Source organism: Megascapheus bottae, chromosome 10 (assembly GCF_031878675.1).
Source record: "Megascapheus bottae isolate mThoBot1 chromosome 10, mThoBot2.hap1, whole genome shotgun sequence".
Lineage (NCBI taxonomy): Eukaryota > Metazoa > Chordata > Mammalia > Rodentia > Geomyidae > Megascapheus > Megascapheus bottae.
In genome coordinates, this window is record NC_143518.1 from 22386051 (window position 1) to 22409061 (window position 23011).

At 35.4% G+C, this 23011-nt stretch overlaps 2 protein-coding genes across 7 annotated transcripts in view; one reads left to right on the forward strand and one right to left on the reverse strand.

Moving 5' to 3' along the window:
• Positions 1–23011, reverse strand: part of Ralgps2 (Ral GEF with PH domain and SH3 binding motif 2) — a 209990-nt gene that overhangs the window by 30920 nt on the left and 156059 nt on the right. The gene's annotated exons all lie outside the window — the stretch shown is intronic.
• Positions 953–20936, forward strand: Angptl1 (angiopoietin like 1). Of its 2 annotated transcripts, XM_090340351.1 has the most exons (6): positions 953–1276; positions 4517–4636; positions 5675–6523; positions 14326–14519; positions 17262–17532; positions 19646–20936. In XM_090340351.1, exons 2-6 carry the CDS (start codon positions 4627–4629, stop codon positions 19831–19833), a joined length of 1512 nt encoding a protein of 503 aa, XP_090196477.1. In that variant the 5' UTR covers positions 953–1276; positions 4517–4626; the 3' UTR covers positions 19834–20936. The 2 variants fall into 2 exon arrangements, with proteins under 2 accessions (XP_090196477.1, XP_090196478.1); XM_090340352.1 differs by lacking the exon at positions 4517–4636.

Below are 23011 nucleotides of genomic sequence, written 5' to 3' on the forward strand. Positions count from 1 at the left end.
TATCAGAAGTAGAAGCCCAAAATTTTATGTGGAAGTAGCATTCAGCAAGAATGTAACCCCTTGAAAGGACAGCATACTATGTCTGATAACAAAGTCAAGTTAATGTTTCCTCATTTTCCACTGAATTAATATTTCTTGATTTGATGAAACGTTTGGTTGGCATTCAATACTTATTCTCTCTAGCACTGTATTTACACAACAGAAGAAACCAAGCCAGAAAAGGACAAAGATTTCTCTAGGTACAGTTAGTGGGAGTTGGAGGTCCCTGTTTTTTTTTTTTTTTTTTTTGTTCACTTTAGGGTTACGATTGTTTTCAAATGGCAACACATCAAGTAATAATAAGAATGGCCTTATTTAGACAAGAGGGATCTGTTTGTATATAAAAGCAGTTTTAGCTGAGAAACATTACATAGTAAGATATAGTATACCAATAAGTTTCTTTTAAGTTTTAAATCTTCTGAAATACCAACTCAAGTAAAATGTTTAAAAATTCTTCTGGTCTATAAAGAATTGTATTGTTTAGGTGGGTGCCTCCTGATAAATCTAGTCCTTTTTCAACCCCATCCCCCCAAAACTCATTAGCTTGCAACTACTTTTAAAATGAAGTGAGTACTGTTGGGGTTTTTTTTTTTTTTTTTGCCCCCAGTACTCAGTTTAAAAAAGCTCTCTAGCCAACAGACTTAAGATGTTTGTTTTATAATTGCCTGCTAAACTATGATAGCCTGTTTCCAGATGGTGCCCTTCCTTCAACCTATACACAATCTGCCCTTGTTCAGAGCTACTCAATCTTCCAAGGATCCCACTACCCCCACCCTATTTAAGGCTACAGAGAGGAAATCCTAAGGAGGAGATTTCCCCTGCTAGTCTCCAGCAAATTTTTGGTGACGTAATATGTGGGCTGAACTTGAGCCTACAGAGAAAAAGAGGGAATCAGTATTCAGGGGTACTGTGTATGCGCCTGTGTCAGCTGCAGCTGGTTAGCGCACTTCTCCATGTGGCAGACAGAGCGTAGCCACAATGCTTTCACTGCCGGATTAAAGACAGCCCACAGACCAGAACTTCAGTACACTACTTAAAATTACATAGGTGGTTTGTCAAATTCAATCAATTAGTATTGCAAACAGAAAAGGTCCTTATTAGTGCTTGGATGGACAATCCACAACAAAAATGCAGTTGCCATTAAAGTCAGAGATGAACAAACGTCTTTACTGATTTTTAAAAAATCAAGAAAAAGGGCAGCAACTTTCTGGATTCGCTTTATCAACATCACAAAAAGGTATTTTAATATTTCTTTTATTTTTATTCAAAATATTGTATATATGAATATGTATCAAAATGAACATTTATGTTTGTAGGAACTTCAAAAGCTCTATTAAAGATCTTTAAAATATTTTATAATTTATCTCATCTGAAAAAAAGCCTTGTTTTTCATGTAAAAACTAGTCACTATTCTATGATGGTTAATGGATTATCTTGATGTTCAATCTTGTGTATTCATTATTAATACATGCTGGGTTTCTAAACAATTGGTGTAGGAACAGTAGACAAAAATTTTAACTAGTAACATATATTGAAGATTTAGCATAAGAATCAACAGCAAAGATATTTACTAAAGAAAACAGTTGTAAACATGATGAGTTTTTCTTACAGTTAGGGTATATGATATTGAAAATATACCGAATCTTTAGGATCTTGAAGTAGTGAAAGCTAAAAAGTAAAAAGGGTTACATAAACTTCAATTACAGCATACCAAATACCAAACAAAATTCTTATACAGATTTAAGGTAAATATATGATAAATCTTTCAACAATTCAAAATTTTAAATAGTTCTTCAAGTTTACATGTAATAGTAATTTGGGAAGCAAAAGTGTAATTACTTGGAAAAGTTTTATTACATACACAAAAATCTCAAGCTTAAAAGTAGCCAGCATTAATGATAGAAAATATAAGCCTGGAATGCATAATTACTTAAAATGATTATAAGGTCAATAACCATTTTAAGACTAAAATAATTCTGGCAACCATATAAGAACTGACTATTCTATCTGGGGGGGGCTTTATTATGAGAATTGTTGAAAATTTATCAGGACTAACCTAGACACTTGAGTTTATTATGATTTGAAAATACTGACCTTTTAACAGTAAGAATTTTTTTAGTAAGCAAATAATCATAAAGCTTACATTTAAAAAATTGTTTTTATGTTCTTTGCTTATAGATTTTCTATCTCTTAAATATTGGGAAGAGTTCTGTTAAGACATTATTTTACAAAAGATTCTGATAAAATAGCCAAGCCATACAGGATATAAAATACTGGTCACTTTCCCTGCTCATGCTTGGTATGAAAGGCCCAAGACCTCACATAAGCTTCAGTTCTTCATAATGCCTTAGCCAAATGTCAATATGAAACCTAACAATACAGATTAATAATTAATTCCTTTCTTAACTGTATCCAGAGAATGAGACTGTTCTCAAATCTCTGCCTAGGGCACACTTCACTCATAACTTCAACAAATTTAACCTCACTGCCTCATGCTGTTTTCAGAGCATGACACAGCCAATTAAATACCTCTATGAGTTTACTATCTGAAGGGAAGTAGGATCCTGGCTTTAATTTTCTCTAACAGCTAGCTATGTGGCAACTATGAAAAGAGTATTAAAAAAAATTAATCCAAATGCAGAAAGCTTTTTTTTTTCTTTTCTAAAAACGAGCCAAGAAAAGACATAGATTTAAACTTAAGTATAGTGTAACTAATTTATAACATTCTCTTGGGACCTAGGAAAATTTTAACATATACAGAAAGGTTTTATGAGGTAACACAGATTTATGGGTCTTTCAGTTTTAAAACTGAACATATGTGGAAAAATATTAAATAAGAATTATTTTTAGAAAATGTAATAGTACATTTAAAATTCTTTACTAATGACGTAGCTAGTCTACTAGTTAAGCAATGTGGCTTTTTTGCTATGTTTTAAGAGACAAAAAACTAAAATAAGAAACAATGTTTAGTTTCCTCTTTTACATACTAACTTCTAAGGACTTAATTTTACAGGAACGACAATGTTCTAAAGCATTATGCACAAAAGAAATCTTTTTTACTATTTAAATACAATAATTTCATGATCAAGAGTTTCCATTCTATTATTAAAAGTTATGAAAACAAATGAATTTTAGTACTAAATTAAATATGTAAGGAAATAGTATACACTTAACCCAGCTGGCTTCTTTCTACCCCTCACGACCCCCAGTCCTGGGGCTTGAACTCAGGGTCTGAGCACTGTCTTTAGGCTTTTTCAAGGCTAGTGGTCTGCACTTGAGCCACAGCACCACTTCTAGCCTTTTCTATATATGTGGTACTAAGTACGTAAACCTGGGCCTTCATGCATGCTAGGCAAGCACAATACCACTAGACTATCGTCAAACTACAGCCAAAATCCATGAATCTAGATATAGCAAGAAATTTATCAATTTTGTTTCTGTCTAAGCAACTCTTTCATAATAAAACATGCTCTTTAACAAAACAGAATTATGTCTTTTAAGATAGCCAAGTATAAAAATGCTGAAAATTAAAAGCATGTTTAAAGAAAACTTTTGACTATCAGTTGGCAATAGGTTATGATATAAATGTTATATTATCTTCATCCTATCTTTGTTGAGTAAAAGAAAAAATAATTCTCTATATTCATTCCACTCTCTATTTTCATTCTCTATCAATTCTGAACATACTATTCAATTGAAAACACAAAAAATAAGATATACTTTTTGACAAAGCAGCAGTCTTTACAATTTTATAGCTAAAAAGACTTATTCACTGATAAGGCAAGTTAGATCACAAAAATATGAGAATACAGACAAAGGGAAAGGAGTAAGAGCAAAAATAAAGACAACCCCTCCCCCAAACAGGGGTTATAAAAGTGATGGAAACAAATTGTAATAAAAATGAATTTCAAGTACTTTGTATAATTAAGTAATGGGTCAACAAAAACAGATGCAAGCCAGAAAAAGACTACAAAAAGCAAGAAAAATACACAAGAACTCCTGTGTCTTAAGGGTACAACTAGAATAAGAACGGGAGTGTTTTAATCTAAGACTTTATTCTTTTGTAACATGATACACCATTTACTTTATACTGTTATTATGAGCACCAACAGTTAACATGTATTAAGCAGTTCATAAATGCCAGGGACTGTTGCCGTACTTTTGAAAGAAAAAATATCTTAAGTCTATGGTGCCATATAGGTAATGATTTAAAATATCAACCTCGACGATTTCTGTCTAGGCTCAAAGTCTGGCTCTACCTCTTAAAAGCTGTGTGATCACTGATAAGGTATTTAACTTCCTCATAAGAAAATAGGGACTATAATTACTTCATAGGGCTATGGTGATAAGTCAGTAATACATGTTAAGAGCTTGGAACTGAAAAGCACCCAATACATATGCATTAATGTTCCTGTTATGTAGTCAAAAACAACTTGGAATTTACTTCTCAAATTAAAAAACAAATCTGTTATGGCAGGAAGAAAAGCAGATGAAAAGAGCTTTTGGGGTATTCACTATCATCCTTAAAAACAGCAGACAGAATCAAATTTATGAGTTGAGAAGGTGACGCCATTCAACAGCTTGCTTATGATCCTGAGTGAGTAAACTCCAACTCCCCATTATTGTTTCTACTCTTCTGAGTAGTAACTAAAGAAAAAAACGAACTCCTAGCTCTTGGAACTAGTTCTACTGTTTCCTCAGAAGAATTAAGACTATAATTATAGAACAACGATTTTTCATCCTCTACAGTGAATATAAAACATTCCAAGTATACGTTTTGGCAAAGGTGCTGCTGCTATAAATATGGCGGGCCAGGGAATCTAAGTTCTGAACTGTTTCTAGTATCAGAAACATGCACTTGGGTGCAAAGATGTTCTTTATATTTAATTACAGATAGTTTATTTCTTTGATAATACCTGTGGTAAAGTTACTAATATTTTACTGAAATATAACTCTGAATCTCTTAATATGCCCACTAAATTATCTATAAACTTAGAGCATATATGATTATAGCTCAAGAAACACAATTACTCAATGACTGAGAGCATTCATTCTATCATTCTTAAACATGTCATCTATCCCCAAAGCAGACACTGCAAAAAACAAAAACACTTAAGATGAAAGTGGATTTCAAATGTTTAATTTTATAGGTAAAATGCATGATTTTTTATTTCAGAGGGCCAATTTATTTGAAATCGCACTGTAGAAATCTAAAACATTTGCTAGTAAAGCTACCTGGTAATTGAAATGCTAGTTTGGCAAAAATTTTTCATTTTTATACTCTTAAGAAATAGATTAAAGTAAGCTTTCTAAAGAAAGGTATTTTATTAGGTTCAAAATCACCTGGCAGTGAGCCTTCGCATAGGATGGGTATGAAAAAAAAGTCTGCTCAATGAACTTGGAAACAAAAAACATCAGTTCTAAAATGATACCTGGCAGAGCTATTCTCTGAAATCTAATCTTAGAACAGCTGTTAAAAATACTATAACTTAATATTAAGAAATTAATACTAGTTTATTAACATCTACTAAACACTGTTTTCCCTTAGATGCTTTTTCTATTATTGACTTTACATGTAGATTAATATGAATTCTTTTTTTTAACTTTTTCTCTTCATTGATTTGTTTTTCAAAAGACATCGTTATACAACTTCATTTCGAAATGAAGGCTTTTATTTGGACCCTAGGTGTGCTATTCTTCCTTTTAATGGGCACTGGACAATGCAGAGGAGGACAATTCAAAATTAAAAAAATAACGCAGAGGAGATACCCTCGTGCTGCAGATGGAAAGGAGGAAACAAAGAAATGTGCATACACATTCCTGGTACCTGAACAAAAAATAACAGGACCAATTTGTGTTAATACCAAAGGGCAAGATTCAGGTACCATTAAAGACATGATCACCAGGATGGATCTTGAAAACCTTAAGGATGTACTCTCCAGGCAGAAACGAGAGATAGATGTTCTCCAACTGGTAGTGGATGTAGATGGAAACATTGTCAATGAGGTAAAGCTGCTGAGAAAAGAAAGTCGTAATATGAATTCTCGTGTTACCCAACTCTATATGCAACTATTACATGAGATTATCCGTAAGAGGGATAATTCACTTGAACTCTCCCAACTGGAAAACAAAATTCTCAATGTCACCACAGAAATGTTGAAGATGGCAACAAGGTACAGGGAATTAGAAGTCAAATATGCCTCCTTGACCCATCTTGTCAATAACCAGTCTGTGATGATCACTCTGTTGGAGGAGCAGTGCATGAGGATATTTTCCCGACAAGACACCCATGTGTCTCCCCCTCTTGTCCAGGTAGTGCCACAGCACATACCTACCAGTCATCAGTACACTCCTAGTCTTCTGGGAGGCAATGAAATACAGAGGGACCCAGGTTATCCAAGAGACTTAATACCACCACCTGACCTGGCAACTTCTCCCACCAAGAGTCCTTTCAAAATACCACCTGTAACTTTCATCAATGAAGGTGAGTTTCCTCTTATTAGTAAGAGTGGAAGTATGGGGGTAAATATATTTTAGTACTTATGAAACAATGCCTATACTAAGCACTTTTTTCATTTCAGTAATGATCTTCTAATGTAAACTAAAATTTCTATTTTTGTTTAATGTCAGGAGTTAAACAACAATCTCTCTCCTATAATCAAATAATATGCTTTCACTACCATTAAAAAATCACTCTTGAATCAATCCTAAGACCCTCTTACCTCTATTTCTCAATTTTATTTCTTTCCTTCCTCTTCATTATCATTATCCTGGATTTATGTGCCCAGAAAATGGAGGACTAACAAATTCCTCTTTGTTTCATTTTAGTATATTTATTGATAAGTTTCTGAGGACTTTGTTTTTTTTTGGTGCCCTAATACTAGAGCTTGAACACAGGGCCTTCTAACTGTTCCTTAGTTTTTTTGCTCAAGGCTGGGGCTCTACCATTTCAGCCACAGCGCCACTTTTGGCTTTTTTAGTGGTAAACAAGAGGTAAGAGTCTCACAGACTTTTCTTCCTGGGCTGGCTTCAAACCCCAATCCTCATATCTCAGCCTCCTGAGTTACTAGGATTATACACATGAGCCACAGCATCTGGCTTCATCACTCACTTTCTGAATGAATACCTTTCATTTATTTTATATTTGTGTTCATTTTCTTCTAAAGGGTTAAGTCAACTTGCTTCTTTAAAATGAAGGGAAATGCAAATATCCAAAGAAAAAATTTAAGTTAATCATGGTTATTCAGTTATTGAAAAGTTAGTATGTATAAAAGTATAAATTATGGAACTGGGAGCATAGCCTAGTGGTAGAGTGTTTGTCTCACATGCATAAAGCCCTGGGTTTGATTCCTTAGCACCACCTACACAGAAAAAGCCAGAAGTGGCACTGTGGCTCAAGTAGCAGCACACTAAACTTGAAGAAAAAGTATCCAAGACCCTGACCCTGAGTTCAAGCTCAAAAGGCCAAAAAACCCCAAAACAAAACAAAACAAAAAAGGCAACAAAAAAACCTATACATACACTATGAAATAACTTTAAATGTCAAAATACAAAAGCAGGGGCTCAAAGTTTGGCCTAGTGATAGACTGCTTACTTAGCATGCACAAAGACCTGGGTTCAATTCCTTGCTACCACATACACAGAAAAAGCCAGAAATGATGCTATGGCTCAAGTGCTAGAGCTCTAGCCTCGAGAAAACCCAAGGACAGTGCTCTAGCATTTAGAAGTACGGAAAATATCACTACATAAATACAAGCTGAGCATCATAGTGTATTCCTGTTATCCTACACTTGAGCGGCTGAGGCAGGAGTATCCTGAGTTCAAGAAAGGCCATTCTGGGATATATAGCAAGACATGTCTTCAAATAAGCAAGCAAATGAACAACCCACTGCAAAATACTTATTTGCTGGAGAAAATCTAGAAAGTTACAATCATCTTTTAAAAAATGCTTCATGGGCTGGAAATCTGGCCTAGTGGTAAAGTGCTTGCCTAGCATGCACGAAGACAAGGGTTCAACTCCTCGGTACCACATACATAGAAAAAAGCCGGAAGTGGTGCTGAGGCTCAGGTGGCAGAGCTCTAGCCTTGAGAAAATCCAAGGACAGTGCTTAGGTCCTGAGCTCAAGCCTAGGACTGGCAAAAAAAAAAAAAAAAAAAAGCTTCATGTTCAAAGCCAGCTCAGCTCAGGCAACAACAAAGTCCATGAGAATTTTCTCTCCAATTAACCACTAGAAAACTGATGTAGCACTGCGGCTCAAAGTGGTAGGGTGCTAGCCTTGAGCAAAGGAGCTCAGGGACAGTGCCCAGGCTCAGAGTTTAGGACCCATGACTGACTAAATAAATAAATAAAATGTTTCATGAGATAGGCCAAATATTCAGACATAATCAGTTTTAACATTTGGTAGTAACATTCAAGTTGTGTTTATTTTCTCATAAACAACGTAATAAATATTCTTGTAACTTTTAAAAGATATTTTCCCCTGACTTTGTTTTGTGCTTGTCATGAGGCTTGAATTTAGTTGAATTTAAGGCCTGGATACCGTCTCTGAGCTTCTGTGCTTTAAGGCTAATACTCTTCTCATTGACCCACAGCTCTAATTCTGGCTTTTTTGTTTAGTTTAGTTTTTAGTGTTTTATTGGAACCTAGAGTCTCTCAAATGTTTCTGCCTGAGCTAGCTTCAAACCTTGATCCTTAGGTCTCAGTCTCCTGAGTACTTAAGATTATGGATATGAGCCACCTGTACCTGCCTATATTTTTTCTCCTTTTTATCTTTGTAACTATTTCCTTAGAATAAATTTCTGTAAGTAAAACTGATAGATCAAATGGGTTTTTCTACTTTGATTTATTTTATCAATTATATCTGAATTAGCTTGGATCATGTTTGACACTTATACATGCAGTTCAACTGAGTTCTACCCTTATTTCTCATTTCTAATTCTAAGCCAGATCTGTAAGTTATATTCAAATTACCTATGAGAGTTTAACACTTTCAGCGCTTACAACAGTTACTGGTACCCAAACTTCTAGTCCTTCCTAAGAACTGTGTAATACCTGTCAACTGGTCTAACTTGACTTTTTCAATAAAAATACATTCTACACTGGCAAAAGACATCTTCAACTACCCACTAGACACATGTCTGCTCAGTAATTTCTCACAAAAGAAGAAGTCTAATTTTCATAGTCTAAGAATAATATCCTCTTCAAAATAATGAAGCTTTCTACTTATATTCCACTCACAAAAACCATCTGTTTCAATAAAATGAATCTACTTATCTTCTCAATATTTTTTACTTCTACCGACTCAAATGATGACTCAGACTGTATGAATGAGTATAACTAAATTCCTTCTTAGTAGTCTAGTAGATGCCAAATAAATGGTAGTTGATTTGATAACATTTTATAATCTTTGAAAGTCTTTATTTCAAAGACCCTCAAGAAAATATTTAATAAATTATATACTGCGATTCCCTTCAGCATAATTAGGTCCAAAGGAATCAACAGGCTAAAGATATAACTGAATTAAGCAAGTGATGAGCCAGGTGATAGTGGCTCATGCTTATAGTCCTTGATACTGGAAGGTTGAGATCAAGAGGACTGTGGGTAGAGATTAGCTTAGGCAGAAAAGTTCTAGAGACCTCTTCCCAAGTGATAACTTCTCAATTATTATTTAAACATCACAGACATTTCTGTTATCATAGCTAAGTGGCAGGCTGATATTGGAGAGAAAGGCATATGATACTCCATCTCAATGAAGAAGCTGGGTGTGATGGTGTACCCACATCATCCCAACCACCACAAAAAGTGCATTCCTTAGAGATGAGTAGAGTTGAGGCAATCCCTTCTAAGACATGGCTTTGAATTGAAATTCAGAAACCTGTGTTCTAGGCAGGCTTTTCTGAGGCCTACTTGCCTGTCTGGTGGAGATTTTATTGTTTTGTTTTTGTTGATCCTGTGGCTTGAACTGTGGGCCTAGCCACCATCCCTGGGCTTCTTTTGCTCAAGGCAAAAGAGCCACTTGAGCTACAGTACCACTTCTGGCTTTTTTGAGTATATTATTGGAGATAAGAGTCTCACAGAGTTTCCTGTCCAAGCTGGCTTCGAACTGCCTCCTGAGTATCTAGGATTACAGGCATGAGCAACTAGGTGCCCAATGAGATTTTATTTTTTGATGGAAGTTGCTGGATGACTGAATAAGATGTTGTGGTCTGACCATCTATACTTGTTACATTTTGGGGTATATTTCTTTTTATGTGCCTTTACTTGTCATGTTACGACAAATGAAAACACAAAAAGCACAAAAAGTTCAAATTGTAGGTAGAATTGGTTTCAGTACCAATATCAAGATATCTCTATCTCCCTCCCTCTCCCTCTCTCTCTCTTTCTTCCTCCCTTTCCCCCCCTTCTCTGTGCTAGTCCTGGGGCTTGAACTCAGGGTCTGGGTGCTGTCCCTGAGCTTTTTCTGCTCAAAGCTAGCACTCTACCACTTGAGTCACAATGCTATTTCTGGCTTTTTTCTGTGTATGTGATGTTGAGGTATCGAACCCAGGGCTTCATGGCTAGGCAAGTACTCTACCACTAAGTCATCTTCCTAGCCCTCAAGATTCTCTTAATATTAAATATTTGCCTGAAATTTGTGGCTGAGAAATTATGCTGGTATGTTTATCCTCTAATTAACTTACACCATAATTAAAAGAATTATCTCAGAAGATTCCATATTGCTAACAGGGTCTCTAAAGTCTATTTGAAGAAGGCTAAACCCCATCAGAATACTTTCATTTCAAACAAAAGAAACCTGTAACTGCTTTGTCTTATCAAGCTCTCTTCTGAAGACTGGAAGTGTAGCTCAAGTGGAACAGGGCTTCCCTACTAAGTGCAAACTCCTAAACTGAAACTTCAATATCAAATAGACAGACAGACAAACAGATGGATAGATATAGTAGACAGGCAGGTATGCAGGGCTGAGAGAGTGAGTTGGGTGCTTTGCTCAACTCTAATACTTTGCTACCCAGTTGGGGCCTTTTCTTATCACATCTCTAACTTCCCTCTCAAGTCTAACCCTGGAGTCTAAAATATTACTACTTCTAGAGTATAATACATAGAAACAGAATACATATGCATATATCTATAAAGAAGAGGTACAGAAATGAGGAAATTCTGGCAGCCATGACTACCAGGAATTATTTAGTTCAATAGATACTTATAAATACCTAAATGGATTCAAACTATGGATACATACCAAAAGATAAAGTCCTTGACTATGAGTAAACAAATACATTATCTGTATTACACAAAATAGCCTCAATATCGGTTTGGAAGTCCTTCTCTTTCCCTTCCATCTCACTCCCAAGTAAGAAGAAATTTATGGAACTGAAATACAAGCTTTCTCTGACTGAACTATAATATCTGTTCTTATAATACAGGATGATTCACTTGTGACAGAAGAAAAAAAAAAGAGTATCAGTAAAAGAGGTCATGGTTTGCCTGAGCTTTCCCCCCAAGCATATTTATGTTTTGTGCCATAAGTAAGATTAGCTAAATACAAAGAATGTTACCAGCTAAACTCAGCTATTATTAATGTATCTATAGAATGTGACAGTTTGAAATGTATTATTTCTTTTCAGTAGAGATGACTGCGCATTTGTCAGTCATATTAAGTTTCTTCATCAAGCAGGTATATATGTATGAATTACCCTTTAAATTATTAACTAAGCTTCATCCAGTGTTAAGACAAAGAATGAAATAAAAAGAACTAATGATAACTGATGCTGATTACTTGTTACGCTGAATTGAGCTGAGCATGGTGGTGACACAATTGTAATCCCAGCACCTAGGAAGTGAGACAGGCAGGAAAATCTTGAGATCCATTGTAGACTAATATAAAATATAATCAATTTAGCAAATAAGATCAACCCTAGCATCATCAATTCAGTACATACAGAAAAAGGGGTTGTTTTTTTAAAAAAACAAAAATAAAAACAAAAAAAACTACTCACGACTTAAAAACAAAAAACCAAAGCTGAGCTGGTATGGTGGCTCATGCCTGTGATCCTAGCTTACTCAGGAGGCTGAGATCTGAGGATCAAGGTTCAAAGCCAGCCTGGTACAAAAGGACATGAGACTTATCTCCAATTAACCTCTAGAAAGCAGGAAGTGGGGCCTGGCTCAAGGGTAGGGTGGTAGCCTTGAGCTGAAGAGCTCAGGGACAACACCCAGGCTGAGTTCAAACCCCATGACTACTCCCCCCCACCCCCCACGTCCCCAGCCTTGCTCCACACACACACAAAAGCTGGTGTGGCTGTATATGCCTATAATCATAATACTTGGGAGGATGAGGCAGGGTGATCAAGACTGGCCTAGTACTATGGAGACTGTTGTCTAAGAACAAAAACATGAACAACCCAGAAAAAAACACACAAACACACTCATAAGAGCTGGGAGCTGGTGGCTCATGCCAGTGGGGAAAAAAAAAGCTCAAAGACAGTTACCAGTTCCTGAGTTCAAGCCCCAGGACAAGCACCAAAAAGAACCCAAACCAACAAACAAAAAATAACCAAAAAGCCAGGCACAGTGACTCACGTCTGTAATCCTAGTTACTCAAGAGGCTGAGATCTGAGGATCCCAGTTCAAAGCCAGTCCACTAAAGTCCACGAGACTCTTATCTCCTATGTGGTGCTGTAGCTTCAGGGATAGAACAGTAACCTTGAGCTTAAGAGCTCAGGGACAGTATCTAGGCACAGAGTGCAAGCCCCATAACCAACCCAAACCAAACCAAAACAAAACTAACACAAAAACCCTATCAGCAAACTAGAAATATAAAAAGAATTTTAAAATAATTATAGTAGTTACCTTCAAAGCCTTAAAAATGAAAAGAAAATCTCAGAAGACAAAAAGGTAATATAATCCAAGAAATATACTATACACATTTAGTGTTGCATATTTTTTCTTTCTTTCTTTCTTTCTTTCTTTCTTTCTTTTTTTTTTTTTTTTGCCAGTCCTGGCCTTGAGCTCAGGGCCTAAGCGCTATCCTTGGACTTTCTCAAGGCCAGAGCTCTACCACTTGAGCCTCAGGCCCACTTCCAGCTTTTTTCTATGTACCTGGTACCGAGGAATCGAGCCTGGGTCATCGGGCATGCGAGGCAAGCACTCTACCACTAGGCAAAACTCCTGGCCCCATGCATATTTTTTCTTACTCAAATATATAGTACTTTATGGACATTGTATGAATATGAATATTTTTAAAAATCTGAAACCGCAAATTATTTAGAAAACAAAAGTACTGACTAGAGTAATTGCTGTTGATTTTTTGTGTATAGTTTTAAACCTTCTTGTATTTAAAATGAGAAAGAAGAGCTGGGCTGTAGCTTAGTGGTAAAGCATCTTGGCTTCTATCCCCAGTACCAACTCCCCCGCTCCAACAAATTATGATGTAAGGATCAAGGTACAAAGCCACCCTGTGCAGGAAGTCTGTGAGATTCTTATCCCCAATTAGCCACCAGAAAACTGAAAGTGATGCTGTGACTCAAAGTGGTAGACACTAGCCTTGAGCAAAAGAGCTCAGGGATGGGCCCCCGGCCTTGAGCTCAAGGCAATAATTAACCAACCAACCAACCAACAAAATGAGAAAGAAGAAAAATTCAACTAACAAAAACTACTGATGACCTAGGACAGAAACAGTAAAACACAAAAGTCAGAAGGAAAAGAAAAATGGTATCTATCATCAAGGTACAATCTACAAAGAAGAGCTCATATTCTCCAACAATTCTTTATAATGATATAGAGGCTGATATATGAAGATTACAGTTCAAAGTCAGCCTGGGCAGGAAAACTCATGAGACTTTATTTCCAATTAACCACAAAAAAGCCAGAAGCAGAGGTATGGCTCAAGTGGTAGAGTAATAGTTTTGATCAAAAAAGCTCAGGGACAGCATGCATGGCCTTCAGTTAAAGCCCAGACTACAACAAAAACAAAACAAAAAAGACTCAAGTAAAAAGCACTGGTGTAAGATGTTTAGCTGTCTTTCTATACATCTCAAAAATAAAGATATGAATAAGAAACTACAAATTATTTTAAAAAATGAGTTGTCATTTAGAAAAAAAATGGAAAAACTATAGGTATGAATAGTATTAAAGTACTTGTCCAGTAAGTACATTCAAACTATAATTTACCTCAACTTTTGTATGGTATTATGTATACCATACAAAGTGGTTTCTATAAAAGGTAAGAATCTTCATTAAACTAGTATCTTTTATTTTATAGTTTCCTCATAATAATATTTAAATTACAGGACCATTCAAAGACTGTCAGCATGCAAAAGAAGCTGGACATTCAGTCAGTGGGATTTACATGATTAAGCCTGAAAACAGCAATGGACCAATGCAGTTATGGTGTGAGAACAGTTTGGATCCTGGGGGCTGGACTGTTATTCAGAAAAGGGCAGATGGCTCTGTCAACTTTTTCAGAAACTGGGAAAATTATAAGGTAAATCATTGATTTCAGATTTAGGGGAGGTGGCACCAGGTAGCTTTTGAAGCGTTAGCACCCTATGTAGTAAAGAAGATGTATACACTTTTCCATGAGATTTTCATTATCCACATGTTAGATTTTCCATTTTTATTTATTTATTGCCAGTCCTGGGCCTTGAACTCAGAGCCCGAGCACTGTCCTTGGGTCACAGTACTATTTCCAGCTTTTTTTCTATATATGTGGTACTGAGGAATCGAACCCGGGCATTCGTGCATGCTAGGCAAGCACTCTTACCACTAGGCCAAATTCTTGGCCCTATTTTGCATTTTTAAATTCAAAATTAAAAAGTTAACTAAAGATATGCTTTAAAATGTTTCCTTTTCAGTTTGGATGATTGACTCATACATAGACTTACATGTAATTCCACTTCCTAAGAAAACTGCATTTTTGTTTAAGATCACATTTGTATCATCAAACTTATTTAACAATAAATAAGCATAAAGGAATGAAAAATCTCTCCCTTTCTTGAATTAGTTCTGATAACCATGTTTTAAGCTTATGACACAAGACATGCTGATGAGGGGCATGACGTACAACTTGCTTTTCATTTATAACTAGAATGTGTGTTATCAATTCAGAAAAGATAAAACAATTTGTCTTTCCCAATAATTCTGATGTTCGCAATGCAAAATTTCTGAATGAATTAAATGAATATATAAAAAAGTAAATAAGTATATATATTATATATATTTACTTCAGTTTAAAAATGGTAAGAAAGATGGTATCCTCTAGATGGTTAATCCCTCATGCAAAACTGAAGTCAAATGTGAGTAAGACAGACTCTTGATATTATCTCAGGATATGTGATTCTATACATACTCAGGATATGGTAAATTCAATATAGTACTGCAGATGCCAGATTCATTTTTCCCATAAATACATACAACTTCCACTAAAAGTATGCTGCCTTTGAGAGAGAGTTTCTTTGCATCAACCAAACAGTATAATGCAAATGTCAGAATTTTTTTCATGTATATTTTTATTGTAATTAATAGAAGGGTTACATGATATTTGCCAGATAGAAGGTGCATTAATTCCCATACATTGATACCATTTCTTATGTCTTGGTCCCCATTTCCCTCCTCCTACCCCCACCCCTCACCTTGTTTTCCTCCCTTCCCTATCCGACTTCAAATAACTAAATACGCATATATACAATATATCAGATAACCAGGTGAAATACAGTAACAATATGAGATAACCAAGGGACAGCAAAAGAGATGAGAAATAACATAGTACATTAAGGACAACAATCACTCGTTATATGGCTTTTGCTTCTATATCCTGGAGGTCCTTTCATTTAGCATCATTCTATATGGCCTTATGTATCTAGGTTTTGTTTTATTGTAAACGTCTGCTAGGAGAGCTCAAGATTTCTACTGATTATGACAAATGAGGGAAACCATTGAGCCTATGTTCCTTTGAGTTTGGCTTACTTCACTTAATATGACTTTTTCTAAGTCTTTCCATTTCCTTACAAATGGGACGATGTCAGAAGTTTTTGTTCAAGGCTACTGCTCTACCACAGAGCAGCTTTACTTTTTTGGGGGGGGGGAGGGGTTGGTAATCATTGTAAGAGTTTCACAAGAGGCCATGTGAGTGGCTCACATGCTGGTGGCTCAGGCCTATAATCCTAGCTACTTGGGAAGCTGAAATCCAAGGATTGTGGCTCAAAGCTAGCCTGGATAGGAAAGGCCATGAGACTCCATCTCTAAATTAACATGAGAAAACTGGAAATGGAACAATGGCGCAAAGTGGTAGAATACTAGCTTTAAGCAGAAATGTTCAGGGATAGTTCCCAAGCCCTGAGTTCAAACCCATGGCAAAAAAAAGTCTCAAGGACTTTGAACTATGAACCTCCTGAGTGGCTAAGTATGAGCTATCAGTGCACTGATTTTTTCTTTGATATGTCCTTTGATTAAAGTTTTTAAAAAATGTCCATATTTGGTCAAAATCATACATATTTAATTCATGAAAAGGCAAACGTACTCTAACTCAAGTGAAATTTTACTGTCAATTTTTCCATGTCAATAAAATTTTTCCATGTAAAATCTCTGAACAAGTAACACAAAAGCTAGGAGGAAAAAATATCCTCTACTGCAATCTTTTTGAAGATATACAATCAGGTCTCCTAAGTGTATGCTGCTGCATAACTAACATGTAAAAATGCTTATTGAAACAGTAATTTATTTAACTCATTTAATTCATTCTTCAAGTATTATAATTTTTCAAAGAAAACTCTTAGATGCTTTACTTATTCATATCTAATTTTACTTAGAACTACAGAAAGTACCTTGTTCTAAAATACGTGGTAGTGCTTTAATTAAATTACCTTAATAATATTAGACATCCTTTGCTGGACTAAGGTAAGAACAGTATCCATATACACTAAGGGGGAAAAAATGTTCCTTGGAGCAGTATGAGATCAGGATTCCTTTTAAGGATCCAGTTCTAGTTTTTACTAGCCTTTGTTATATTCATAGGATTTTAATATAGCTATGTAAGTAAATAATGACACATTACAGCAAAACAAAACAAAGTGACAATGTGGAACACATAAAAACCAGGTGACGTACTAAACCGAAGTTTATAGTATCATTTAAATAGTCAATATCTGTATAATATTGAAAGCTTACTTTTCTATAATAATGTTTTCTGTCTCTACATTTACTTATGCAATCTTATGTTTATTAACAGAAAGGGTTTGGTAATATTGATGGAGAATATTGGCTTGGACTGGAAAATATATATAAGCTTAGTAATCAAGATAATTATAAGTTGTTGATTGAATTAGAAGACTGGAGTGATAAAAAGGTGTACGCAGAATACAGTAGCTTTCGCCTGGAACCTGAAAGTGAATTCTACAGACTGCGCCTGGGAACTTATCAAGGAAATGCAGGGGATTCTATGATGTGGCATAATGGTAAACAATTCACCACACTGGATAGAGATAAAGATATGTACACAGGTAAGAAAATCTATTTGCATAGTTGCCACTTTCTGTGAATTAAATAACACGTAGTTATTGAAGTATATGATAGTGAAATCATTTTAGAAAGGTCATATGAATGCAGTTATTGTGAGCATAGCTTTTAGGATCTCTTCTATAAGGATTTTTAGGTGTGATTATTTGAGATCAAGGATCTAGAGAAAAACAAAACCAAGCCACATTCATGTAAAAATAAAACTGCTTTATATTCATAGATATACATACCTAGATACCTTAATTATGCTGTAAAACTCTGCTAAAGGTGCTAGAGATAGCACAGTTAAGAAAGCTTCTCTTCTTTGGAGATTACATCTAACAGATTTATTAGGTGTTGATAGAGAGCGCTAAGAAAAGTAAAATAAAGTGAGCAAAACAATGTGAGGATTAGGACCTGGGATAGGTGGTAAATGGTTAGCTAGAAAAAGCTACTGTGAGAAGGTAACACTTGTATGAAGATCTATGGGGAGTGAAGGATGTAAGCCATTTTGTTTAACATTTTTTTAGAGAGAAATAGAAAAGTGATTGTAAAGTGTGGCTTAACAATAGCAAAATAACTTGGTTTAGAGGGAAAACTGTTATCATTAGAAAGAGCAAATTAAGCCTACCACCCATACAATATCTAATTTTTCACAAAATTTCTGTCACTGATTTAAAAAATTAAGATAGGCATGGTGGTGCATGTCTGTAATCATAGCTATCTGGAAGGCAGAAATAAAGAAGATTGTCCAGGTCCTAAGTTTAAGCCCCGGGACAAAGGGGGAGAAGAGGGAGGGAAGAAGGGGGAGGGAAGTAGGGAAGAAGGGAGGAAAGAGGGAGGGGAGGAAGAAAGAAGGCAGGCAGGCAGGCAGGCAGGCAGGCAAGAGTACAGTTCAAGGTAGCCTAGGCAAAAAGATCCCTATCCCAACTAATAAAAAGCTAGGCATGCTGGGACATCTATCATCTTAACTTAAAAACATAGGGAAAAAAAAACATGATCTAGGCCAACAAGGCAGAAAAGTAAGACTGTATTTGAAAAATTATAAAAGCACAAAGTCTGGATGTATGGCTCAAATGGTGTAGAGTCTTCCTGTCCAGCAAGTATAAGAAGCTAAGTTCAAATCCTAGTATTACTGAAGTAAAAAAGAAATACAATTACTTAAAAAAAATCTTAGCTGGATATAGGTTTCTCTTTCAATCTATTCTACAATGGTAAAAGAGAAAGAATGTGACCCTATGGAACATATTCTTTTTGGTTTACGGAAGCCCATTTAATTGGTGGATCTATGTTGTTTACTTTTATATTTATTTCCTGGTGTTACTGGGGTTTGAACTCAAAGTCTTGTGCTTGTTAGGTAGGAAGTCTATCACTTGAGTCTTCTTTGCTTTAGTTATTTTGCAGACAGGGTATACATTTTTGCCTGTGGTTGGGGCCTTGGACCATGATCCTTCTACCTGTGTTTCCTCATGTAACTGGGGAATAGTAATGTATAATACCAATGTAGTCAGGTGTTTGGTTTTTGTTTGCTTGTTGTTAAGATGAGGGAGGGTTCATATTTTTTGTCTGAGCTGACTTCAAGTGGTAATTTTTCTACTCCTTATGCTGAAGTAGAATTTTTTTTCTTTTTGCTATTTTGAAATTCAAATTTTCTCACTTTACCCTCTGCTTTAACTAATTCTCTAACCTTTCCTTTCCTAATATTTTTTTCTGTGTACTTTACGAACAAACATTTTATTTCATTTACCCTGCTGGCTAGAAGCTTTTCTTTCTTTTTAGGAAGTGCACATTAGGAAGTGGTGCTGTGGCTCAAATGGCATAGTGCTAGCCTTGAGCTGAAGAGCTCAGGGACAGTGCCTAGGCCCAGAGTTCAAGCCCCAGAACCAAGCAAAAAACAAAAAACAAAAAGATGTACACAATGCAGCAAAAAGTAAAATAAAAAGGGCAATTCAAATGTTCTTTCAAGTATAGGATACAACAGAGTAAGTGTAATAAAACTATAATAAAGGTAACAATTTAGTCAAGAGAAGATCAAATTAAAGCTTTTTTCTGAATGTATAACTTTTTAACTGCTGGCAAGGAACTTTTACTTTGACATCTGTGTGTTTTTCCTCCAAGGAAACTGCGCTCACTTTCATAAAGGAGGCTGGTGGTACAATGCCTGTGCACATTCTAATCTCAATGGTGTATGGTACAGAGGAGGTCATTACAGAAGCAAGCATCAAGATGGAATTTTTTGGGCTGAATATAGAGGCGGGTCATACTCCTTGAGAGCAGTTCAGATGATGATCAAGCCTATTGACTGAAGAGAGACAGTCTCCAATTTAAATGGCACAAAATTTCTGTAATTTTTAGCTCCCTCTAAATGTAAATGTTTTGTGTCTCTTACTTTGCACAATTTATTTCTATACATAAAATCTGTAAAATGAATTTCCCCATAACTATAAAAAGGATTTATGAATGTAGTTTCATCTTTCTTCAATATTTTATTCAAGATGATTTGTATGACTAACTGAAAATTATATTGATTAAATACAGGTAAAGTTTGTTTTCTAAAATGTAAATATTTGTCACAATATAAATCAACCTTAGTATTATTTTCAATCAAAACGATACATGCTCCAGATTTTTACACATTTATTTAAAAACTATGAAATTATTCTAACTAGCAATGAAAAAGCAATTTCAAGATTTCAGCCAAGTAATGCATTTTATTTATAAACATAGACAAGAAATTAGAGAGAAATCTCTAGTTTTGCTATAAAAATTACATTTTTTACTGAACGAAAATTTCAAATCATATTTGTCTTTCACATTTAATGACTGAATCTGAACTATAAATGACTTTCCCCCAAATAATTGTGACTTTGAATATTAAAATGTGTATCATTTTAAATAAGAAATATAAATATTAAAGCTTATTTACTTAGGAAATTAAAAATAAAACACAAATATATTCTCAATATTATCTTTGTATTATATGCTGAACACTAAAACTTCTGAAATGCATTTTATATAGTAAAATTACTATAGTTTGCAGTAATACTGTTTAATATAGTTATAAAGTCAATGTGCCAATGTTTTACATATTGGATTCTAAGTGAATTTATTTCTATCCATTCCCCCTAATTTTCCAATCCTTACTTTGGAAAAAAAAATCATGTTTGCAGAATGAGGATTAGCTCAAGCAGTAGAGTGCTTGCCTAGAAAGTAAGAGGTCCTGGGTTTGATGGCCAGTACTGGGGGCGAAAATTTTAATTTCATGCAATTGTTAAAGATGTTTTCATAATATGGATGATTCAATTTGCTTCAGAGTAGAATTCACAGGGCCTTGGCTAACCCAAGCTGCTAATTTCTTGGGGAGAATAATGAAGATGTGGGGAGGAGAAGGAGGGAGAGGGGGAAAAAGGGGAGAGGGAGGGATGGAAGGATCCAGGAGGGAGAAGGGAGAAAAGGGGAAGGAGAAGAAAGGAAGGAGAAGGGAGAAGGGAGAGCAGTGGAGTATGTATAAGAGAATGAGAGAAGGGGGGAGAGGATAATGAAGGAGGGAGGGAGAGAAGGGCACAGGTCCTAAGGATTTACAATTTTTATTTTTATTAGGGATCTTATAAACACCTGTGTCCTGGAAATATATCCATTAATTAGAGTTGACCTTCCTTTAATCCACTTGTTCATTTGTCAAGTTAAAAGAAATCTCATGATACTTTTGCTCAAGAATAAAAATGATGAGGTAAAGGCTCTATAGGAATGGTTTAATGGGAAGATAACCATTTGAACGATTCAAGTTCATCAGCTAGGCAAGTTTTTCAGGTATTACATCTTAAAAGTAAAAAGTTGCAACCTGATTATTAATCTTCATTTTACATGGTTAAACTACTTTTGTGGTTCCCTCCTCCAACTTAGCCCCAGAATTGAGGAAAAAATTATGCTATAAAATTTTGAGGATGAATTAGGCATCGAACAGTTGTAAATCTTAACTCAATAAAACTTCATGGCGATATCCTATTTACTGGACAGGACTACGAACATTTCACTTAAAATACCCAAAATTTGGGCCGGGAGTTCAGCCTAGTGGTAATGCTTGCCTAGTTTGCACGAAGACCCAGGTTTGATTCTTTGGTACAACATACATAGAAAAAAGCCAGAAATGGTGCTGTGTCTCAAGTGGCTTTAGCCTTGAGAAAGCCCAAGGATAGTGCCCAGGCACTGAGTTCAAGGCACAGGACTGGCGAAAAAAAAAATCCAAAATATTATCAAAGACAAGTCTTACAAATATTCACACATTTTTAAAACTAGAATAATGTCCACATATAAATTAGAATAGTATGGCATTATAAAGAGTGAGATACAACATCTGGTTCATTTATGACACAAGGTCTTGCTAATTTTTATTATTTTATTTTTTTTGCCAGTCCTGGGTTTGAGCTCAGGGCCTGAGCACTGTCCTTGGGCTTTCTCAAGGCTAGAACTCTACCACTTGAGCCACAGCACCATTTCTGGCTTTTTCTATTTATATGTGGTACTGAGGAATTGAACCCGGGTCTTCGTGCATGCTAGGTAAGCACTCTAATACTAGGCCAAACTCCCAATTCCCAGTCTTGCTATTTTTTTGAAAGTCTAGCCTCAAATTGTAATCTTCCAGATCTCAACCAGGCATGAAGCCACCACACCCAGCTTGAAGTAGATTTTTAAAACTTGTTATTTTGGATAATGCTCAAATTAGGCACCACTTTGAAATTTTTTAAATAAAAAATGAAATTTTCAGGACCGGGAATTTGACTTAGTGGTGGAGAACTTGCCTAGCATGCATGAAGACCCAGGTTCAATTCCTTGGTACCACATACATAGAAAAGACGGAAATGATGCTGTGGCACAGTGGTATAGGAAAGCCCAAGGACACTGCTGAGGACCTGAGTTCAAGGCCAAGGACTGCCAAAAAAAATGAAATTTTATAGATAAAATTTTTTAGATAATATCAGGTTCCAATCATGGTAGAGTATGAATGAAATTATCAGTTAAATGTACATTAACCTGTGATATGAGTGTTATACTTCTTGTAATAGTAGTATGTATTCAGTATATGTAAAGTACAAAGTATCAGGCACATTTGATTAAGTGCTGAGTGTTATAACATTATTAAATTAATGTTAAATCAAAATTATTTTTCTGGTAGTGTATGTTCAAAAAGATTACTGGTAATTGAAAACACCACCACTGAAGCTGTTAAATTTGGGGAATCTGATGCTGCTTTTGATTAGCATATAGATTTACTGTATAGCAGCGTGTTCTCCAACCCGCTCTCTGCCTCTGCACAGGGATCAAACCCAGGATGTTGTATTTGTAAGCAGTACTTTGCCACTAAGCTACATCCCAGCAAATTAGTTTCTCTTTTATTGAAAAATAAAATATAAGTACTTTAAAACACTATGAACATAAAATGAGATTAATGCTACTTTTAGTGTCTATTCTTTTATATCATGTATC

Bases quoted from the DNA above. Each gene is read 5' to 3' on its own strand.
- Angptl1 (XM_090340351.1), top strand. The intron at 14,520-17,261 runs GTAAATCATTGA...GTTTATTAACAG, and splicing joins GAAACTGGGAAAATTATAAG to AAAGGGTTTGGTAATATTGA. The intron at 17,533-19,645 runs GTAAGAAAATCT...TTTTCCTCCAAG, and splicing joins AGATAAAGATATGTACACAG to GAAACTGCGCTCACTTTCAT.